Source organism: Nannospalax galili, unplaced genomic scaffold (assembly GCF_000622305.1).
Source record: "Nannospalax galili isolate Female #2095 unplaced genomic scaffold, S.galili_v1.0 scaffold1076, whole genome shotgun sequence".
Lineage (NCBI taxonomy): Eukaryota > Metazoa > Chordata > Mammalia > Rodentia > Spalacidae > Nannospalax > Nannospalax galili.
In genome coordinates this window covers 1,261,342-1,280,176 of record NW_008338348.1, presented here as the reverse complement: position 1 = coordinate 1,280,176, position 18,835 = coordinate 1,261,342, and the positions used below count along the sequence as shown (strand labels likewise).

The 18,835-nt window shown below is 49.9% G+C and overlaps 1 protein-coding gene across 2 annotated transcripts in view; it reads right to left on the bottom strand.

The window, feature by feature from the left end:
• Positions 1 to 5,549: 5,549 nt before the first annotated feature.
• Positions 5,550 to 18,835, bottom strand: part of Stk32b (serine/threonine kinase 32B) — a 379,118-nt gene continuing 365,832 nt past the window's right edge. For both annotated transcript variants that reach the window (XM_008833119.1, XM_029563507.1), the window contains 2 exons: positions 16,939 to 17,003; positions 5,550 to 5,723 (listed from right to left, as the gene is read on the bottom strand). In XM_008833119.1, the coding sequence (XP_008831341.1) occupies positions 5,585 to 5,723; positions 16,939 to 17,003 (204 nt within the window). In that variant the 3' untranslated portion in view covers positions 5,550 to 5,584. The remainder of the gene's footprint in view (positions 5,724 to 16,938; positions 17,004 to 18,835) is intronic.

Genomic DNA, 18,835 nt, shown 5'->3' with positions numbered 1-18,835 from the left:
ATGGGAATAAACGTGTCAGTGATAGAGAGCGGCTTCAGTGCAAACAAGCCCACAAGCCATCACATTCTTACAAAACACTGTTTCATTTATTTTTATTTTATATGTATGAATGTTTTGCCTGAATGTATGTAAGCCTGCCTGTGTCACGCAATGCCTGTGGAGGCCAGAAGATGGCACTGGATCCCCTGGAACTGGAGTTACAGTTTGTTAGCCACCATGTGGGTGCTGGGAACTGAACCTAGGTCCCCTGCAAGAGCAACCAGTGCTTTTTACTGCTGAGCCGTCTCTCCAGCTCCCAAACCCCCATATTCCTGCCAGGGCCAAGGAGCGGTAAGCGGACATGATGTTGTACAGGAAACTTGTTTAGAAGTGGAGGGAGTATACTTGTAATAAGAAGAAGCACAGCACAGGAAATGCATGAGTTGGTAGTGCAGTCATTCGGTATCAAGTGTGATAGAATGCACGCAGTTGTCTGTGCTGTTCTTTTGCACAGCACACAGCGCACAGGGCTTGTGCACACCAGCACCACCAGATGAGTGATGCCCTGTGCTATGATGTCATGTGACTATGACATCACCAGGCAATCAGAATTGTCAGCTCTTGTTGCCTTATGGGACGGTAATGCTACTGACTGAAGTGTTGTTACACCATCCCTGCCTGCACTGGGAAGCCTTTGGAAGTGGTGCTTAGCAGCCCAGACACACCCAGAAGCAATGCTTTTCTTGGTACCAACAAAAAGTGACAAGTGGGCTTGTGGCTCCAGGACCTCCGCAGAGCAGGGAAGTGCAGTGGTCTAGCCTGAAGGATGGGTAAGGGTGGAGGTGGAGAGGAGTCCTGGGCCTTCTTAACTTTGCCTCTCCTTGGCAAGCTTCCTTGGCATACTCTAAGACTGCCTGTGTGGGGTGATTCCTACAGTGCTGAGTAGATGCTGAGAAGAGGCCTGATGACCCCCACCCCCACCCCCACAACCAACCCAACGGGAAGAAGAGGCAGGAAGGCTGTGTCCTAGCAGAAACCTGAAGGGGATAGTCCTAGTCCACAAATGTCCTGGGGATCCGATGTCAGCACAGTCCAGAGAGATCAAATCTGTGGGCAGCATGGGGCTTTCTGGGGCTTCCCTTCCCCCCACCCCAGGGCCCCCAGTCTGATGGGCCAGTGAGTCTTTCTATCCATCAGGAAAGCTTGAGGAGGAAGAGGATCCTGAGGAAAATGCTAGAATGGCTGCTGGTCAACCTGGAGGCCTCGGGGCACTCAGAGTTGGATGTGCACTGCCAAGGTGGACCCAGGTGAACTTAGCGGCAGAAGGGCTTCCTTAGTGGAGACAGGAAAGCCCTGTTAGCACTCCTGGTGCCCATCCCGCTCTGGTGTCTGTGGTGAATCTAAACACTGAGAACTCTTGCTTGGCATGCACAGCCATCTGAAGGAATTATTTCCATAGGCGTTCCAGGACTGGTTATCCAAACAGGAGGATGCTCTAACCCCTTGCAATGTCTAAGTCTGCGCACAGCCTCTGCTCACCCTGAAGCAAAATGTGGAGCATCTGTTCTCCACAGTTCCTGACACTATGTAAATGTTGTGTAAATAGGTGTTAAACTGCATTGTTCTGGCAGTAATGACAAGAAAAAAGGAATATCTGTTCAGTACAGATGCAGTTAAAAATATTTTCTATTCATGTGGGTGGAACTGTGGATGTGGAGGTGCTGAGTAGCAATTTCCTCCCAATTGAAATGTCCCATTCTTGGGAAAGGCTCCATAAGCCTCAGGAAGGAACGACTCGACTCAGGAGTCTCAGGAAGTCCCCCAAACCTACAAGATTCCTGAGGCTCCTACTTCCCCAAGGCTATTTAAGCCTCAAGGATTGCTAAAGAGAGGGGACTCTCTGTGAAGGACATTGGCAAAATGTGGGACCCCTGGACCACAGAGTATCTGGTTCCCCAACCCTGATCCTAAGAGCATCCTGTTCTATATCAAGAGGAAGAATGAAGTATTAAATCTGATGGCTCATCTGCCAAAGCTAGGTCACAGGGCCATGTCCTGCAGGAATGAGGGTTGAATGAGACAGAAGGGAGAACTCACTGGAATGTGGGACTCAGGGGGAGGATGCTTTAAGGAGGCTTGGGGAACAGAAAAACACCCCACTGGAGTAGCCCCTCATAGGTCAGAAAAGGCCCCAGGAGCTGCAGGGGAGTAGATAGGAGACAGTGGAGTAGCCCAAAGCAAGAGCCCCACATAGAGCATTCTGCTGGGCTCCCCCATCCCATTCATTCCAAAGTTGCTGATTGCTTCTTACCAGGCAGGTGCTGTGTGGGCACAGGGCAGAGGGTGACATGAGAAGGCAGAACCGGGACCTTTCAGAGAGGTTGAGGGCCAGGGGGTGAAAGAAATTGGGGGTCAGTTGGCAGCAGCTAGGACCTCAGGAAAGCTATGGTACATGTTCTTGGAAGTTCCAAGACAGGTTCATGGCTAGGGCTACGTCTGGCATGAGTGTTGCCACAGCACCAAGAGACACGGATGAGGTAACACTGACATCTGAGAAGTGGTTGTGGTGACGTGTGTGGATGGGAGACTGAAAGTCAGGGTGGAACACGGAGGAGAGCTCCAAAGCTTTGAGCAATGAAAACGCGGACTGTCCGGGTACGCAAAGTTCTGGGTGGGGACCTGACGACATTTGAAAGAGTTTTTCTGTGTGTGCTGTTTCTGGATTTCTTCTCTGGTGGACATATTAAATCTTTGTCAATATAATCATATAAATTGTGGTCAGGTTGGGGAGACCCTTGAGTGACCACTCTCAGCCTGAGTTCATCTGTGTGTCACGGATACAGGACCTTGTCTGTTGCAGTTTGGATCTTATGTCTCCCAGCAGTCTGTGTTTTAAAGGCTCGGTCCTTGAGATGCTGCCACGTGGAGGTGGTGGGGCTTTTGAGGGGTGGGGCCTTGTGGGAGGAGTTTGGGTCATGAGGGCACGCCCCCTTGGAAGACACAGTAGGATCCCGGCCTCTCTGTATTTCTTTTCGTCTATGGCTTGTCACATAGACAGTTTTGCTCCATGAACTCCTGCCATGTTGCACTGCCTCCCTCCCCCACAGGCCTTAAAGCAAGGAGCCAAAAGAAACCTTTTCTCTTTCTAACTTAATTATCTCAGGTGTTCTGTTACAGTGACAGAAAGATGGTCGCTCCACTCAGCCTCTGCTTCTGATTACATTTGAGCCCCTTCTGTATAAGAACAAGGTCTATCCCACCCATTCCTGAATTAAGGACATTATACAAGGAATGTCCAAGTAATCATTTATTCTGAACAAGGAATGCTGACTTAAACAGAGTCAGGAAATCAGGACCCCTGGGTCCACTTCCACCTCCCACTTCATTCGTGAGCTAGTCCCTAGAAGAAATTATGATGCTTCCAGATCACAGTGAAGGAGGTACAGCTGGGTCATCTGGGAAAGCAGGAGAGGTTGACAGGGCCTTGAGACAGCAGACCACACAGACATTGCTGACAGGGTAACAACAGCTAAAAACAGACCCAGTTTAAAATGGAGGGGGTAACAATGACTGTTTTTTGAAGAAGATATATAAAACCTTATCATACATTAAAATGTCTCTCAGGAGATCTCAGAGAGGACAGGGACAGCTAAGGACTGAGTCACCCTGTGAGAGTGGGAGATGCAAAGAGATGGAAAGGTGGAAAGGGGTGAACGCCACAGAGGGCCAGACAGCAGAGGCTCCAGGTGGGAAAGGGAGAGGAACTGTGACAAGGGAGAGCCTCGGTCCACAGGAAACAGAGCAGCCATGTCAGCAAAACAAGGAAGTACCTCCACAGGATGAGGAGGAGGGGGAGGAGGAGGAGGAGGAAGGGGAGGAGGGGGAGGAGGAAGATCAGGAGGAAGATGCTGATGATAAATATAAGAAGATGAGGAGGCGGGGGAGGAGGAAGAGGAAGAGGAAGAGGAGGAGGCGGAGGAGGAGGAAGAGGAAAAGGAGGAGGCGGAGGAAGAGGAAGAGGAGGAAGAGGAAGAAGAGGAGGAGGAAGGGAAGGAGGAGGAACAGGAAGAGGAGGAGGCGGAGGAGGAGGAAGAGGAAAAGGAGGAGGCGGAGGAAGAGGAAGAGGAGGAAGAGGAAGAAGAGGAGGAGGAAGGGAAGGAGGAGGAACAGGAAGAGGAGGAGGCGGAGGAGGAGGAAGAGGAAAAGGAGGAGGCGGAGGAAGAGGAAGAGGAGGAAGAGGAAGAAGAGGAGGAGGAAGGGAAGGAGGAGGAACAGGAAGAGGAGGAGGCGGAGGAGGAGGAAGAGGAAAAGGAGGAGGCGGAGGAAGAGGAAGAGGAGGAAGAGGAAGAAGAGGAGGAGGAAGGGAAGGAGGAGGAACAGGAAGAGGAGGAGGCGGAGGAGGAGGAAGAGGAAGGTGACAAATGGCTACTGGTTGTCATTCATCACTGTACCGAGTGTGACAAGCTGGATCTTGTCAAACCCCATAACAATCCTGCAGGTTTAGCCCATTCCTTCCTGTTTGACAATGAAGAAACGACCCTTGAGCAATCATGTGACTCACCTGAGGTTCTGCAGCCTACAGCCGGCTGCCACCTAATAGCTAAGTCCCGCCTTCTTTGGTAGGCCTTAGAGTTCCCAGCTTAAGGGTCAACTGCTCCCTGGTCAGGTCATACAGTACTTTGCTTCCTGAGTGAACCTACCATCCTTCTAGAATAGACACTTAAGCACCTAGGCTTCCTAATATCAATAGGAAGCCCTGTCCACCTAGCCAGGCAGCCTTTGTATGGAAGGCTGACTGGTCTATTTTATATCCTTCCTAGGAAGGATTGTGGGGATCCAGGTTCTCCTGGGCTGGGTCTTCTTCAAGTTCCCATGATACTCTGAGGGAGTAAGCAATGACCAATGACCAGGTTCCTGTAATGGGGTCCTGCGTCACATCCCAGCACAAGCAGGAGCTGGTGACTGTGAAATCCAAAGGTGGAAACAGCCTTCCATGCGTCAGGGGGAGTGGTCTGGGGCTCAGAGTCCTTGGGGAGCAGGCTGGTCCACATGATGCACCTGTCTAGAAGGTCAGGAAGCTTGTGGCTGACACTTCCAGGTTGCTTGGGAGCTTGAAAGTGGCATCTCTGTAGGAGGGTAAGTGTGTCAGATGTGTTCATTGCCAAAGGTTTTGAAAGGACCATCTAACAAACTAGGATGGGCCGAATTGCAGGTATGACGGTTTAAATTTTTTTGGGAGATGGGAGCTCACGTCAAATATTATATTTTTCATGTATAAACAATTGTATAAATGCCCAAGGTTTTACATGTCTGAAATCCAGCTGGATTCTCACAACAATATTGTTACTGGAGGTGGGGCAGAGAGCTGTTTAACCACCTCCACAGATACAGAAAACTGAAGCACAGAGGTAGTGTGACTTGTCCAAGGTCACACAGCAAACCAGTTGACAGCAGGGACCAGAACCCAGATTTCTCAGCTCTGAGTTCAGGGCTCTCTGCATCTGATGCTTTTAGAATTGAGGTGGGAACCATCAGGGCACAGAGGAAGGATTCTGGGTGGCAGGGTGGAGAGCGTGCCACCTGGGCAGCCGGCTGCGGGAAGGACTTAGCTGCTGCAGCCTCCTGGGCATGTGTGGGTCAAGATATTGTTGTTACGACCATCCTGGATCTTGCTTGAGGTTTGGCTTCCCACTCGGCCTTCAAACTCTGAGCACTGGCCATCCTGTCCCTGCTGCCTCCGGAGTCTGCAACAAGCATAGCACAGATATAGTTAGAGATGCCGGGCTGGGTGTGGCCACAAGCTCAGGAGAGATGCCTGGCAGACAGCCTGCCAGGGAAGGCATGACCCCAGTGCAGGGCTCTGATGTACTGGCTCAGTGACTTAATAACGGGGCTTCAGTTTCTTTGTCTATAAATCAGATGTAATAATTCCTATCTCATGAATCCCTGTGGCACTTTTGGATCATTGCAGATACAATTTGTCCATGTTTACAGCCAACTGGTTGTTGGTGAACCCATGAGCCATTTATTCTGTGAATGTCCATGAACAAAGCAGCTGCCATACCCGGGGGGAGGGGCTGCTCTGGTAAGCAAAACCCTCACAGAGCTTGTATCTGCAGGGGAGGCAAGCATTGGTCAAATAATCCCTCAGCTAGATATCTGAACCATCAAACACCCAGACTGACAAAACACCCTGTGACAGACTGTGCTGAGGGAGTAGGAGGCCACCTGGCCGCTGCCACCGTCGGAAGGTGTCAGTATCCCTCTGATGCTGTCGGACCTTCAAGTCACTGCCACAGCGGCTACTACCTGTACATCGCTCAGGTTAGAGGAGGAAGGGAGGAACTCAGTGGGGACAGAGAAGAGTTTCAGAGCAGCAGAGAACCCAGCTGAAACCCTGGTTCTCAACACCTCCTCCTGAGTTGCCTTCCTTAGCTTCTGAGCCCTTCTGAGTCTCTGTTTCCTTATCCTAAATGGGTAGGAGGTGTACAGGAGGCAACATGATCCACCAGACGTAAAGAACTCCCTTGTGTGAGGTTGCAAATAGTTCCTGCTGGCTGGGTGTGGTGGCACGTTTGTAATCCCAGAATTTAGGAGGCAGGGGCCGAAGGATTACCACGTTTGAAGCCAGCCTGGGCTACATAGCGTCAGGCAAGCCAAGGCTACAAAGCAAGAGCTTATCTAAAAAAAAAAAAAGCAAAGGGGCTTGAAAGATGGCTCAGTTGTTACAGTACTTGTTAAAGCATGAAGACCTGAGCTCCATCCTAACACCTACATAAAAGCTGGGCATGGTGACCTCTAATACCAGCAGCACTGGATGGGGGGGCAGACATACGCAGATCCTGGGGCCTGCTGGTCAGTCAGCCTAGGTGAATCTACGAGCAATAGATTCAGTGAGAGACTCTGCCTCAAAGTGTGGGATGGAGTGATTGAGAAAGATACATGACCAACCTCTGCTCCCACATGTATGTTTGTGCTCATGTGCACACGCATGTATTCAATCAAAGAAAAGAATTATCACCAGTTCCACCTTGTTCAAAACATGTGGGCTTCCAGTGCACCTGGCCTAACTTTAACTGCTTCTGCCAGACAGGACACAGCACGTTGTTGCTTGCGGTTGCCTCCATTTGAATGAAAATGTCCTTTCACCTAGACAGTACCTATGTGCCTTTGTCACGCTCAGGGTGCTATGGGTGATCTCAAGACAAGAACCATTGAGTCCTGCCTCAGGTAACAGCTAGGTATGGATGTGAGCCTGCCCAGTAGGTGTTCATGTGTCAATGTGGGTGTCCGGGCAGTAGCCCTGCTTCATAAGACGTTGACCTAATGGCTCCTCTTCCCTGGTCTTTGTCTGTCTCCCAGGTTGGAACCTGGTGGGTTGCTTCTCTAGGAGTCCTGCCCTTTACCTACCACATCTGAGCTCCTATCTTCCTACCCAGCCATTCATCATCTTCCCATCCACAGACACATCCCCACCCATCTGATTTCTGTCTGATTATTTATATATAATCTATTTACTTATCTCTGTTCGCATTCATTTGCTGTGCCATCCATCTGTCCACCCACTCCCATGAGTCTATCCCTGTACACCCCCACTATCTACCTATGCAATCTCCATTCATCTCCATTCATGTGTCTACATACCTCTAACCCATTCACCCACTTTCCACCCACCCACTGATCAACATATCAACCCACCTATGCTGTCTCCATTCATCCATTCATCATCTGCCATGCCCACCAAGACATCCACTCACCCCACAGTTCATCTGTCTATCCAAGACATCTGCCTATGTATCCATCCAGCCTTCATCCATCCATCATCTATCCATCATCCATCCAACCATTCATTATCTACCTATTGTGTGCATCAGATAAGTATCTATCTATCTATCTATCTATCTATCTATCTATCTATCCATCCATCCATCCATCTATATCTATTTATTTATCTATCTATCTATCTCTATTATCTATCATCCACCTATCATTTATCTATATATCCATGTATCACCTATTATTTGCCTATAACCTATCTATCTATTATCTATCACCTGTCTCTCATCTATCTATCCATCTATCTATATCTATCATCTATCATCTATCTATCTCTATATATCATCTATTTATTACATCTATTTATCTATCATCTATCATCTATCTATCTATCACCTATCTATCTATCTATCTATCTATCTCTATCTATCATCTATCTATCTATCTATCATCTATCTATCTATCTATCTATCTATCTATCTATCTATCTATCATCTATCATCTAATCTATCCATCCATTCATCATCCATTCAACCATCATCCACCCACCCATCATCCATCCCTGCCCCAACAGATGACCCTGTATCCATAACCTGCTCATCTCCTGTCCTTCTGCTCATCCTATCTGTTTTCTAGGCTTTCAGTTGAAGTGGCTAGAGGGCAAGACAGAGAGCGAGCAGGGAACCCTCATCTGAGGAGCTCTGCTGGAAGGAAGCAGCGTGTCACAGTACGACACAGGCATGGCTATCCAGTTCTGCCATTTCCTAACCACGTGACTCTGGGAGGCTGGATTCAAATCCAGAGTTGTCTGTCTCCAAGACCCCTGCTCTTCAGTGAATCCCACGTCACTCAGCCTGTACCTGGAAAGAAGCAAAGACTGATCGCTCCGTACTTAAGTGTGAGTCATGCAACTCAAGCAGGAATCTGTGAAACAGGGCAAAGATCTGAAAGCACTGCAGTGGGTCCCAAGAGCTCACTCACTCTCGGGCTTTGTCCACAGCCCAGCCATCTACCACAGAGGAGGAAATGAGAGGGGCTGTGGAAAAGAAGTGGGTGGAACTCCGTTCTCCCGATGCCCATTAGCTATTCACCTCTGCAACAGGGAACGTTCCATTTCTCAGCCAGTTTACCATTTTAACCACCAGTGTTCTGAGAATCCCAAGTGACGAATGCGAGTGCTCTCATTTTGGAACTCAGCCAGGACGCACCAGAGAAAGAGCCCCTTGAGGGACAACTGTCAGTGAGAGAGGGTGCATCGTGGAACTCCCAGTCATCAAGGGGCTGGGGACATTTTTCAAAGGGAAAGCTTTACAGAGAGTTGAGAGATAACGTCCAGCAATTTGACCAATGTCCATCAAGTATTATCACGTCACTGGGCGTGGTCCGGTGCTGTCAGTCTGCAGCCCTCCAGCCACAGGCGGAGTCTTCTGGATGGGAGACCAGCTTCTCCAATTGATCTGTGAAGTTTCAGGAGCCGAAGTCTTCCCAAGGGCTTCCATGCCTGTTTGTGTCACTTGACTCACTCTCTCCATGTCTTTTTTGACTGCAGGATTCTGGGGTGACAGTGGGATACAGGCAGCATGTAGCTCAGGATCTGCTGTTCACTGGCTGCGTGGACTGAGGCCCTCCCTCCAAGTCTCATCCTCTCTTCGCTCATCTGTTACATGGGGGCAGTGAGGACCCTGAGGAAGAAGATGAACCATGTCATCTGCCTGGCTCATAGGGGTCCTTAGGTGGACAGCTGGTTTTGGGTGCTGGATGTGGATGAATTCCCAGTTCACAGCTGGGAAATCAAGGACCGGTGAAGTCCAGCTCCCTGCAGTTGCCTTCCTTGGTGGGGTGTACCAGATATGCCATGTGCACAACGTTGCAGGTTTTGTATCCCTATCACGAGGGGAAGGAGCTGTGGTGTCATTAGAAAAGTAGGGTGTCCCGGAGGGACATGGCTGCCACTTGTGGAACTGGCAGGCCAGCTGTCCAGTGGGCATCAGTGCTCGCTCTATCTTGGGAGAATACTACTTTTTTCTTAAAATTTTTTTTAAAGAAGGATTTCACTATATAGACCTTCCTATGAACTTGCTATGTAGACCAGGCTGATCTTGAACTCACAGAGATCTGCCTGTCTCTGCCTCCCTCCTGAGTGCTGGGATTAAAGGTGTGCACACACCTTCCTTGAATTTTTTTTTTTATGACTCCCCAGAAAAAGCCACAGAACAGAGCTGGAAGCCAGGTTTTGGCTCCTGAGCCTGAGCTTTCAGCCTCTGTGCGTCCAGGCTGTGCACCTTAACGTGCAAGTCTGAACTCCAAATGTGCCAAATCCAAAGCTTTCTGAGCATCGATCTGATGCCACATGTAGAAAATCTGACACCATGAAACTTTGCTCCATGCACAAAGTCATTTAAAATGTTGTCTAAAGTTACATGTAGGCTCCGTGTACAAGGCTTGTACAAAGTGTAAATGAATTTTGTTTTATACTTGGCCCCGTTCCTAAGATACTGCATTATGTAAATGTAATATTCCAAGTCCAGGAGGGCCCCAAATCCAAAACCCTGTGGTCCCAAGCATTTCAGATAAGGAAGAGTCAGCCTGTCCTACTTCCCTGTGGCTAAAACAGTCACACACTTACACATACAAACATACATACATACATACATACATACATACATAGACACACACATACATTATGGTGGTTTGAATGAGAATGTCCCCCACAGACTCTAGAATTTGGACATTTTGCCCCGCTGGTGGCGCTGTTTTGGGAGGTTTTAGGAGGCGTGGCCATGCTGGAGGAAGCACATCACTGGGGGCAGCTTAGGGAGTTCTTAAGCCTCGCCAATTTTCTAGTCTTTTTCTGCTTCTTGTGCTGCTGGAAGATGTGAGTGCTCGACTTTCTGCTCCAGCGGCCTCCTTCCACTGTGCCTCCCCTGCCTTTACGGACCCTTTCCCCTGGAACTGTAAGCTCAATAAACTCTTCCTTCTGTAAACTGCCATGGTGCCTTATCAGAGCAACAGAAAAGCAACCGATACACTCAAACACAGACACACACACACACACACACACACACACAGACACACAAACACACACATACAACACATAAAAACACAGACATTTAAGCACATATACACATAAGCACACAACACACATACATACATAAAAACACATGCAGGTATGTAAGCACACATATACACATACACACACATAATACATACACACATGAAAACACATACACATAAGCACAGATATACACAAACGCACACAGACATACATAAAGAGGTGCCATGGTGCCTTATCAGAGCAACAGAAAAGCAACCGATACACTCAAACACACACACACACACACACAGACACACAGACAGACACACAAACACACACATACAACACATAAAAACACAGACATTTAAGCACATATACACATAAGCACACAACACACATACATACATAAAAACACATGCAGGTATGTAAGCACACATATACACATACACACACATAATACATACACACATGAAAACACATACACATAAGCACAGATATACACAAACACACACAGACATAAAGAGGCGTACACATATATACACAAACATATGCATAAATACAAAAAATGCATATACAAACATACAAAAATAAACACAAATATACACACAGAGACACAGCGTACACATATATACACAAACATATGCATAAATACAAAAAATGCATATACAAACCTACAAAAATAAACACAAATATACACACAGAGACACAGACACACACACACACACACGCACACACACACACACATGCGCATACACGCGCACACAGCCATGGCTGTCTGGTTGAAGGTGGAGGGCAGCTCTGAGGGGGGGTGCACAAGCTCATCTGGGACAGCTGTACCTCTGCAGGAACCTTCTCTAGCTTCTTTTGGGAAGCCCTAGCCAGTCTGACCAAATCCCAAGTCCCCATTTCCCACAGCTACTGAGAGCCACTGAAATCCTGGGCTGTAACTCCTTCATGAGGAATTAAAGGAGCGCCATCTGCAGCCTGCCCCGGCCTCTCCTCTGCTGCTGGCCTCCTCCCTTCCCGAAGTGAGAAAGAGGCTGAGACTTGGTTGGCACCACAGCATTTTGGAGGGGAGCCCCAGATTCACAGATAAGACTCCACTTTCCACCTTCCTGCCTGGGTGCTCCTCCACTGCACCTTCTGGGCTCTGTTCCAGTGGAGTCTCTCTGGAGTCAGCAGGGAGGCGGAGCTCCTGTGTTTGATGGCGAGGCATTCCTTCAGAAACGAAGCATTCCGCCTTCATCATTTTCCACAGGCTTCACGGACCCGGTGGCCCTCTTCCTTGCCTCAATGGTTGCTCCCAATAGCCTCATGGAAAGGAGGCATTGCTGTAGTTGTGTTTATTCCCACTTAGCCCATGAGGTCCCAGGTTCAGAAAGCTCTGGGACCTCCTCCCTGCCTCGTCCAGATCCTGGTGGCGGCTGGCAACCCTACGTGTCCCCTGGGCTATGGTAGTATTACTGTGTCCTCATATGAAGTTCTTTCCTGTGTCACTGGAAGTGGGGCCACCCTCATCCAGAGGGGCTTTATAGTAACTCACCCTGGAGGTGCTCAGACAGTCAATGGCTTCTTTCTAAGAAGCTTGGATATAAAACAGCAGGTTAAGCAGGAGAAAATGACACAAGACAGTTTCCCGTGTCCTTTGTGCCTGCTTCAGAGCATCCTGCTGATAGCCCATCTTTGACACACATTCCCCTTGGTTCTGTCTTGGCTTCTGTTCCTGTTGCTATGATAAAATGCTCTGACAAAGGAACCTTAAGGATAAAGGGTTTATTTGGCTCACACTTCCAAGCTATAGTCCATCATGGTGGGGAGGTCACAGCTGCTGGAGCTGGAGGGAGCCGGTCATCACATACACAGTCAAGAACGATGAATGCACTCTGCTCTTCGGCTCCCTTTACGGTCCAGGATCCCAGCCAGGGAAATCCTCCAGCTGGGGACTGGGGCCGATCTCGGCCCTGGTAAGGGTGCCTCCTTGCGGCTGCGTGCGGACTTAAGATGTCGGGCCTGTACCTTGGGCCCGGATGGTCGTGGAAGTGTGTCCCTAAGGTCTTCATTCACTGGGATGTTACCCTTTGCCTTTGCCGGTCCCTCCCTCAAGTGGGTCGACCAGATGTTCCTGTGAGCGCCGGTTCTCTTGGAAATTGGGGACATTTTTGGGACAGGTCACCCAGATGGACTTCCAAGAGTTCCCAGTAGTCCGTGAATTGTCCCCGCTGTCTGATGGCATTATTTTTGATACCCTTCCTGGCCGTTTTGTACCTGCAGATATGTGCTGACACGCTTGTCCTTCCCTTGGTGACAGCGGAGGACCGAGGGCCTCTCTGGGACATTGCTTTTACGGAGGCTGTTGGGTTTCTGAAGCTCTCGTGGCTGCCCTTGCCTGTTTTCTCGTGTTGCTACCCGCAAGGCTGTTTTCTGTCCACTACTACGATAGGGGCGCTTCAGGGCTCTTGTGACGACCTGGTCCCGCATCCGTCCGGGGAAGTAGCTTGCCTCCTGCCGCGTGTCATGCTTTTTTTTTTTTTTTTTTTTTTTTTTTTTTTTTTTTTTTTTTGGCTGAGGGTCTGGAATCGGAATGAACATGGAACTGATAGGAACAGGACGGAAGGCGGGGGAGTCGGCTATGTCCTGAGTGGGAGCACGGGAGGTGGTCTTAGGGATCTATCCTCACCCGTGCAATCAAGGTTTGTACACTGCGTGGCTTCTCTTCAAAGCCCGGAGGGAACCGAGATCCATGGGCCTTGATTTCAGAAGCCCAGGGTTTCCAAGTCGGACACTTCCTAGAGTGGGAAGTGGGGGCAGGTTCATCATTTTTCTCATTGCCGTGACAAAATACCTGATAAAAGCACTTAAAGGAAGTAGAGCTTCTTGTGGCTCACAGTTCAAGGAAGGATGCAGTCTACCACCCGTCACTCTGGGGCAGGCATGGCGGCAGAAGTGTGAGGAGGCTGTCACGTCGCGTCTGCCGTCAGGAGGCAGGGGGAGATGGGTGCTGGTGTGCAGCTCACATTCTCCTTGCCGTTCAGGCTGGAATCCCAGTCAGTGGAATGGTGCTGCCCATAGCTAGGGTGGGTCATCCCACCTCAGTTAACTCAATCTAGAAACGTACTCACAGACATGCTCAGAGGTCTGTCTCCTGGGCTGGCCAGATTCTGTCAGGTTGATAGTCGATATCAATCATCACAGAGTGATGAACCTCGTCCGGTCCTTTTATGTCACACACAGTTCCTGAAGCCACCAGTGAGGTGTGTGCGGGGCTGGCTCCTCCCCAGGCTGGGAGGGAGGCTGGCCTCTGTCCAGCTGCTGTGCCACAGACACATCCCTCCAGCTGCTGCCTTCATCCTCAGGGCCTTCTCACTGGGTCCATGCCATCTCTTGCTGGGACACTGCTCATGTTGGATTGGGGCCTTTCCCCACTCCAGCATGACTAGTCACATGCACTGACCCTATTCCCAAACAAGGCCAACTTCAGTGGTATCTCGGGTTAGGGTTCAGCACATCTTTTAGGGAGGGACATGGGATAACTTAGACAGGTGTGGTCACCTTAACAGTCATTCCAGGCTTTTATTATTTTTTATATTTATTTTTATTTTATGTCTGTGTTTTGCCTGCATGTATGTGAGTGCACCCATGTCCTGCAATGCCACTGGAGGCCATAAGAGGGTGTCAGATCCTCTGGAACTGGAGTTATGGACAGTTGTTTGCTGACATGTGGGTGCTAGGAACTAAACCCAGGTCCTCTGCAAAAGCAGCCAGTGCTCTTAACCGCTGAGCCAGTTCTTCAGTCCCTTACCCCAGGCCTTTAGATTCTGACATGGCTCCTGACACAGGGTCCCACCGCTCCACAGCAAGCAGGAGGCTCTGTCTTAGACTGGCGGCAGGTGTGTGAGGATGAAAGGCCATGTTGAGGGAGGTTCTGGGTGTGGTCCACAGCTTGGCTCAGCACCCTGTCCATCCTTCCACTCACCACGCTGGGAACATCAGGAAGAAGGTTCTTCACCAAATCTTCAAGTACTCAAGCACCGGTACAGCGAGTGCCTCAGATATGAGGCTGCAGCAATAAGAGGGGCTTTCAAGGGTTCCACAGCTCCTTCTTTGAGGAAGACCCTGCACCACGACGCAACTTCTCAGTAGGCATTTTCACAGCTGAGACTCAGTGGCTGGGTAGAGCAAACAGCAGGAAGGGGCCTGTCATGGGGAGGCCATGAGATGCTTCACCTTGGGGGGACAAGACCAAGCCATCCCACTTGGATTCCTTTATCTAGCTGGTGAGGAGAGGGAGGGGGAGGAGGAGGGGAACCACAGTCAGACCCTCACGATAGCACCTGCTATGGCCCCTTCTGTATCCTGCTTGTGCCTTTACAAATGCTGTTCCTACCACTCCCCTGCCTGGAGTCAGCTCACTTCCTTTAGTTTGCAAATTCTGCCAACTGGGCTGGCCTCACTCCAACCCAAGACCAGGGTCTCAGAGGGGCCCTCAGCACGACTGCGTGGCTCTCCTACATTTTCCTAATCAACTTGTATTTACAGGAAAGACAGCAACAGCTCTTGAAGCTACCATGCTGTTGGGTTCCTGTTAAAGCTGCCAGACAGTCCCTGAGCCGCTCCAGAAGGGACAGCTCATTCTTCTTTTTTTTTTTTTAATGAGATAATAAGGGTGTGGAGAACCCAGTCAGAAGCTTTGTTGGCACACATGAGCTGCAGTGCTTGGGAACTGCACGTCTGTCCTTTCAAGGGTACCCGTCTGCAGCTGGGCGCTCTGGACAGTTCTCAGCCCTCCTGAGCAGATGCCTGGCCCGAGGTGAGCCCACAGTCCTGGGAGTCTCCAAGCAGAGACTCCTGAACCTGGGCTCCTCAGGCTGGGGAAGGGCAGTGAGTCTTAGAGCAGGCCCGCCCATCGGGGGATGGTGAGGGACTCAAAAGCATTCACAATGTCAGCCCATGTCACCCAACTCTGGTGAGCCATGGTCACAGAGGCCCATCCATTCTGTGGCCAGAGCAGGGATTTGGAGGGTATGTGAGCCTCTGGCAGGTGAGTGCTGGAGCAAGAGGATGGGCTAATCTGGGCACCCAGCAACCATCAGAGCTGTCGCTTGCCCAGGATAAACAGCCAGCTGCTACCTCCTCTGCCTCCACATCGCCCCACTGGCACCCCACTGCCCCTGTCATTTGCCTCCTGTCATTGACCCTCTTCTTCATTCTCTAGAAATTCAAGCTTCCTGTCCATCTAGAGGTCCTACATCTACCATTGCTCCCCTCTCAGTGCTCATCCCCATTCCCCCTTCCTCTGGCTGTCATCACTCAGGACTCAGCAGATATGGCATCTTCAGAATCTCCCTGACCACCAGGCAGGGCCAGGTGCTGCTGTGAAACTTGTCATGGGCTGTCTTCCACATCCCATAGTCCCTATGTGCTGTCATTGACCAGAATCCCAAATGGCGAATACTGGTAACTGCACTGGGGTCAAGCTAGCACTGACCTCTACACAATCCTCCGCAAGCAGAGGAAATTTTTGAGTTTCTCTGGCATCCCAAGGCCTGGATCAGAGGCTGAAGGGAGCCCTGTTATGAGAAGCCAGCCACAGAGATCTGAACCCCCAGAGACTACCATCAGTTGGGGCCAAGCTGGAGTCATTCATATCCTGTGCTGAGCATCTGTGAGAGTGGCTGTGGACAGGGCAGACCGTGTGTAGTCACTCTCATCCCCCCACCCGCCCATGTCTTACCTGCCTAGCTGATAGAGGTTCCCACACACCCCACCTTTCAACCTAAGCAATGACAGCAGTGACAACCATCACCTCCCCACTGAACATCCTACCCAGCCGGGCTCTGTGCTCTCAGCCTCCTCACACTGAGAAGCCATTCCCACCTCATCATGGTGACAGGGACCATTCCTCAAGGTCCTCTGAGTGCTCCTGTCTCACCCGACACCCTCAGCATAGCATAGCCTGCTTCCTTTCAGGATCAGAGCCCAGCTCCTAATTCTAAATCCAATAACATGACTCTTTCCAGGCCTGGATATACACTCCACCGTGTTCTCCCTACCAGCCCCAGGGCTGCCGTCAGTCACTGTTCATATTTCCTGGGGTCCTTGGTCTTATGGGATGGGCTTGGCCTGAGGTTCAGTGAGGAACTGAACCTTACTTCTCTCGGTTGAAAATGATGAAGTCCTTCCGCACGGCCTCCAAACACTGCTGCAGGTGTCCGTTCTGTCAGAGAGCAGAGACATTGGTCAGGTGATGTGGCAGAGGGGCAGGGAGGGCCATTGGATTATCTAAATGGGACCCACAGCCACTACTGGGACAAGCTCAGTGACTGCATGTGCAGACAGGTACGTTTCTTGGTTTTAAGTGGTCAAGGTTCATTGTGAAAGCTGTGCTAGGAGGGAAAGCGTCTGGTGTTCCAAGCTTGGGCTCCCACAGGTAAGGAGGCCCCTTAGGCCTGCTTCAGGGCACAGAGGAGGGGGTGTTCAAGTTAAGATGCTCATACAGTGGTCATCCTTCACTAATAGGATCTTATACAGAGATGCCTGGATGACAGGTGCTCCCTAACATGCCTCCCAGGGGCTGCTTGTGGATGGCATACAGTACAAGAAGCATGCTCCCTCTAGGGAGCCTTGGGGACTCACAGGCTGGGGCCTCTGGGGCAGTTTCTGTGGCAGTCTCACCTGGCTCAGGGCCAGGTACCTCTTGAGACCTTCAGGGACTAGCAAGATGTTTTCATCTACTTTAAAGTCACAGCAATAAAATGAGGTTCTAACATCAGAAGTTATATTCATCTTCATACAAACGGCAATTGGAAAATAAACCCTTGATCTATATTTCACAAGGGAGGGGGCTGATGTGGACTGAATTGTGTCCCTCCAGGGTGTGGCCAGTTCCTCAGCCCTGGTGTCTGAGTGTGACCTTATCTGAAATAAGGTCTTTGAAGGTCCAGGTAGGATGAGGCAAGGTAGAGTTAGTGGAGGCTGAAGCCATGACTGGGGCCCTTTCATGAGGACTACAGGAAGACAGAGACCCAGAAGGAGGCTGTGTAAAGATGGAGGGGAGGTGGAGTGATGGAGCTGTGGGCACGGAATCCCTAAGAAACTGGAAGAACAGAGATGGTTCATGGTTAATAGTGACTGTTAACCTGAGAGGGTCTAGAACCACCTAGGAGACAAGCCTCTGGTACTCCTGTGAGGGAGGTTCTAGATGGGGTTAATTGAGGTGGGAAGATCCACTCTAAATGTTGGTGGCATCATCCCATGGGCTGGGGTCCTGGACTGAATAAGAAGGAGACGGTGAGCTGAGCACCAGTGTTCATCTCTCTGCTTCCTGACTGTGGACACAATGTAACCAGCTGCCTCAGGCTCCTGCCCTGTGACTTCCCTGATGTGATGGACTGTCAGTACAGCCTGAGGACTCCTGCAGGATGGAATCTTCCTAAAGGGTACATAGGGACAGGGTTGCCCAGTATCACTCTTGGAGTTCCAGGTGCAGATGGTCTTAGTGTAGTGCCCCCCCCCACATAGTCAATCTCACAATTCTGTCCTGTTAGAGACTACTTGTATATTGGAAGCATTTTATTTAATGCAAAAGAAGGTGAGGGCAACTCTCTGTGTCCACAGGTTCAACCAACTGTGGATCAAAAACATTCAGAAACAAAACACTTCCAGAAGATTCCATAAAACAAAAATGCAGAAGTGCAATGCAGAATCCAGAGTAATGAAATGAAGTGTTGGTCACCCTCTGCAGCCTCCTGGGTCATAGAGCCTTGGTTCATCATCATCATCATCGTGGTCATGATGTTGTGTGTCTTGTATGTTACTTCTGCACTCTGCAGTTAACTTTTGATGGTTTGGTCTATGTGAACAATGCAGCCCAATGTGTATGCATGAGATCAGTGCTGTGTTAAGTACTGGACTTAACATCCTAGATGATGTTAGGTGATCACTTAGATGATCACTTGGGTGACCTGAAGTGTACAGGGGGATGTGCTGAAGTTCTATGGGAATATTGCACCATATTATATAAGGGTCCAGGACATCTCTGCAATTTGG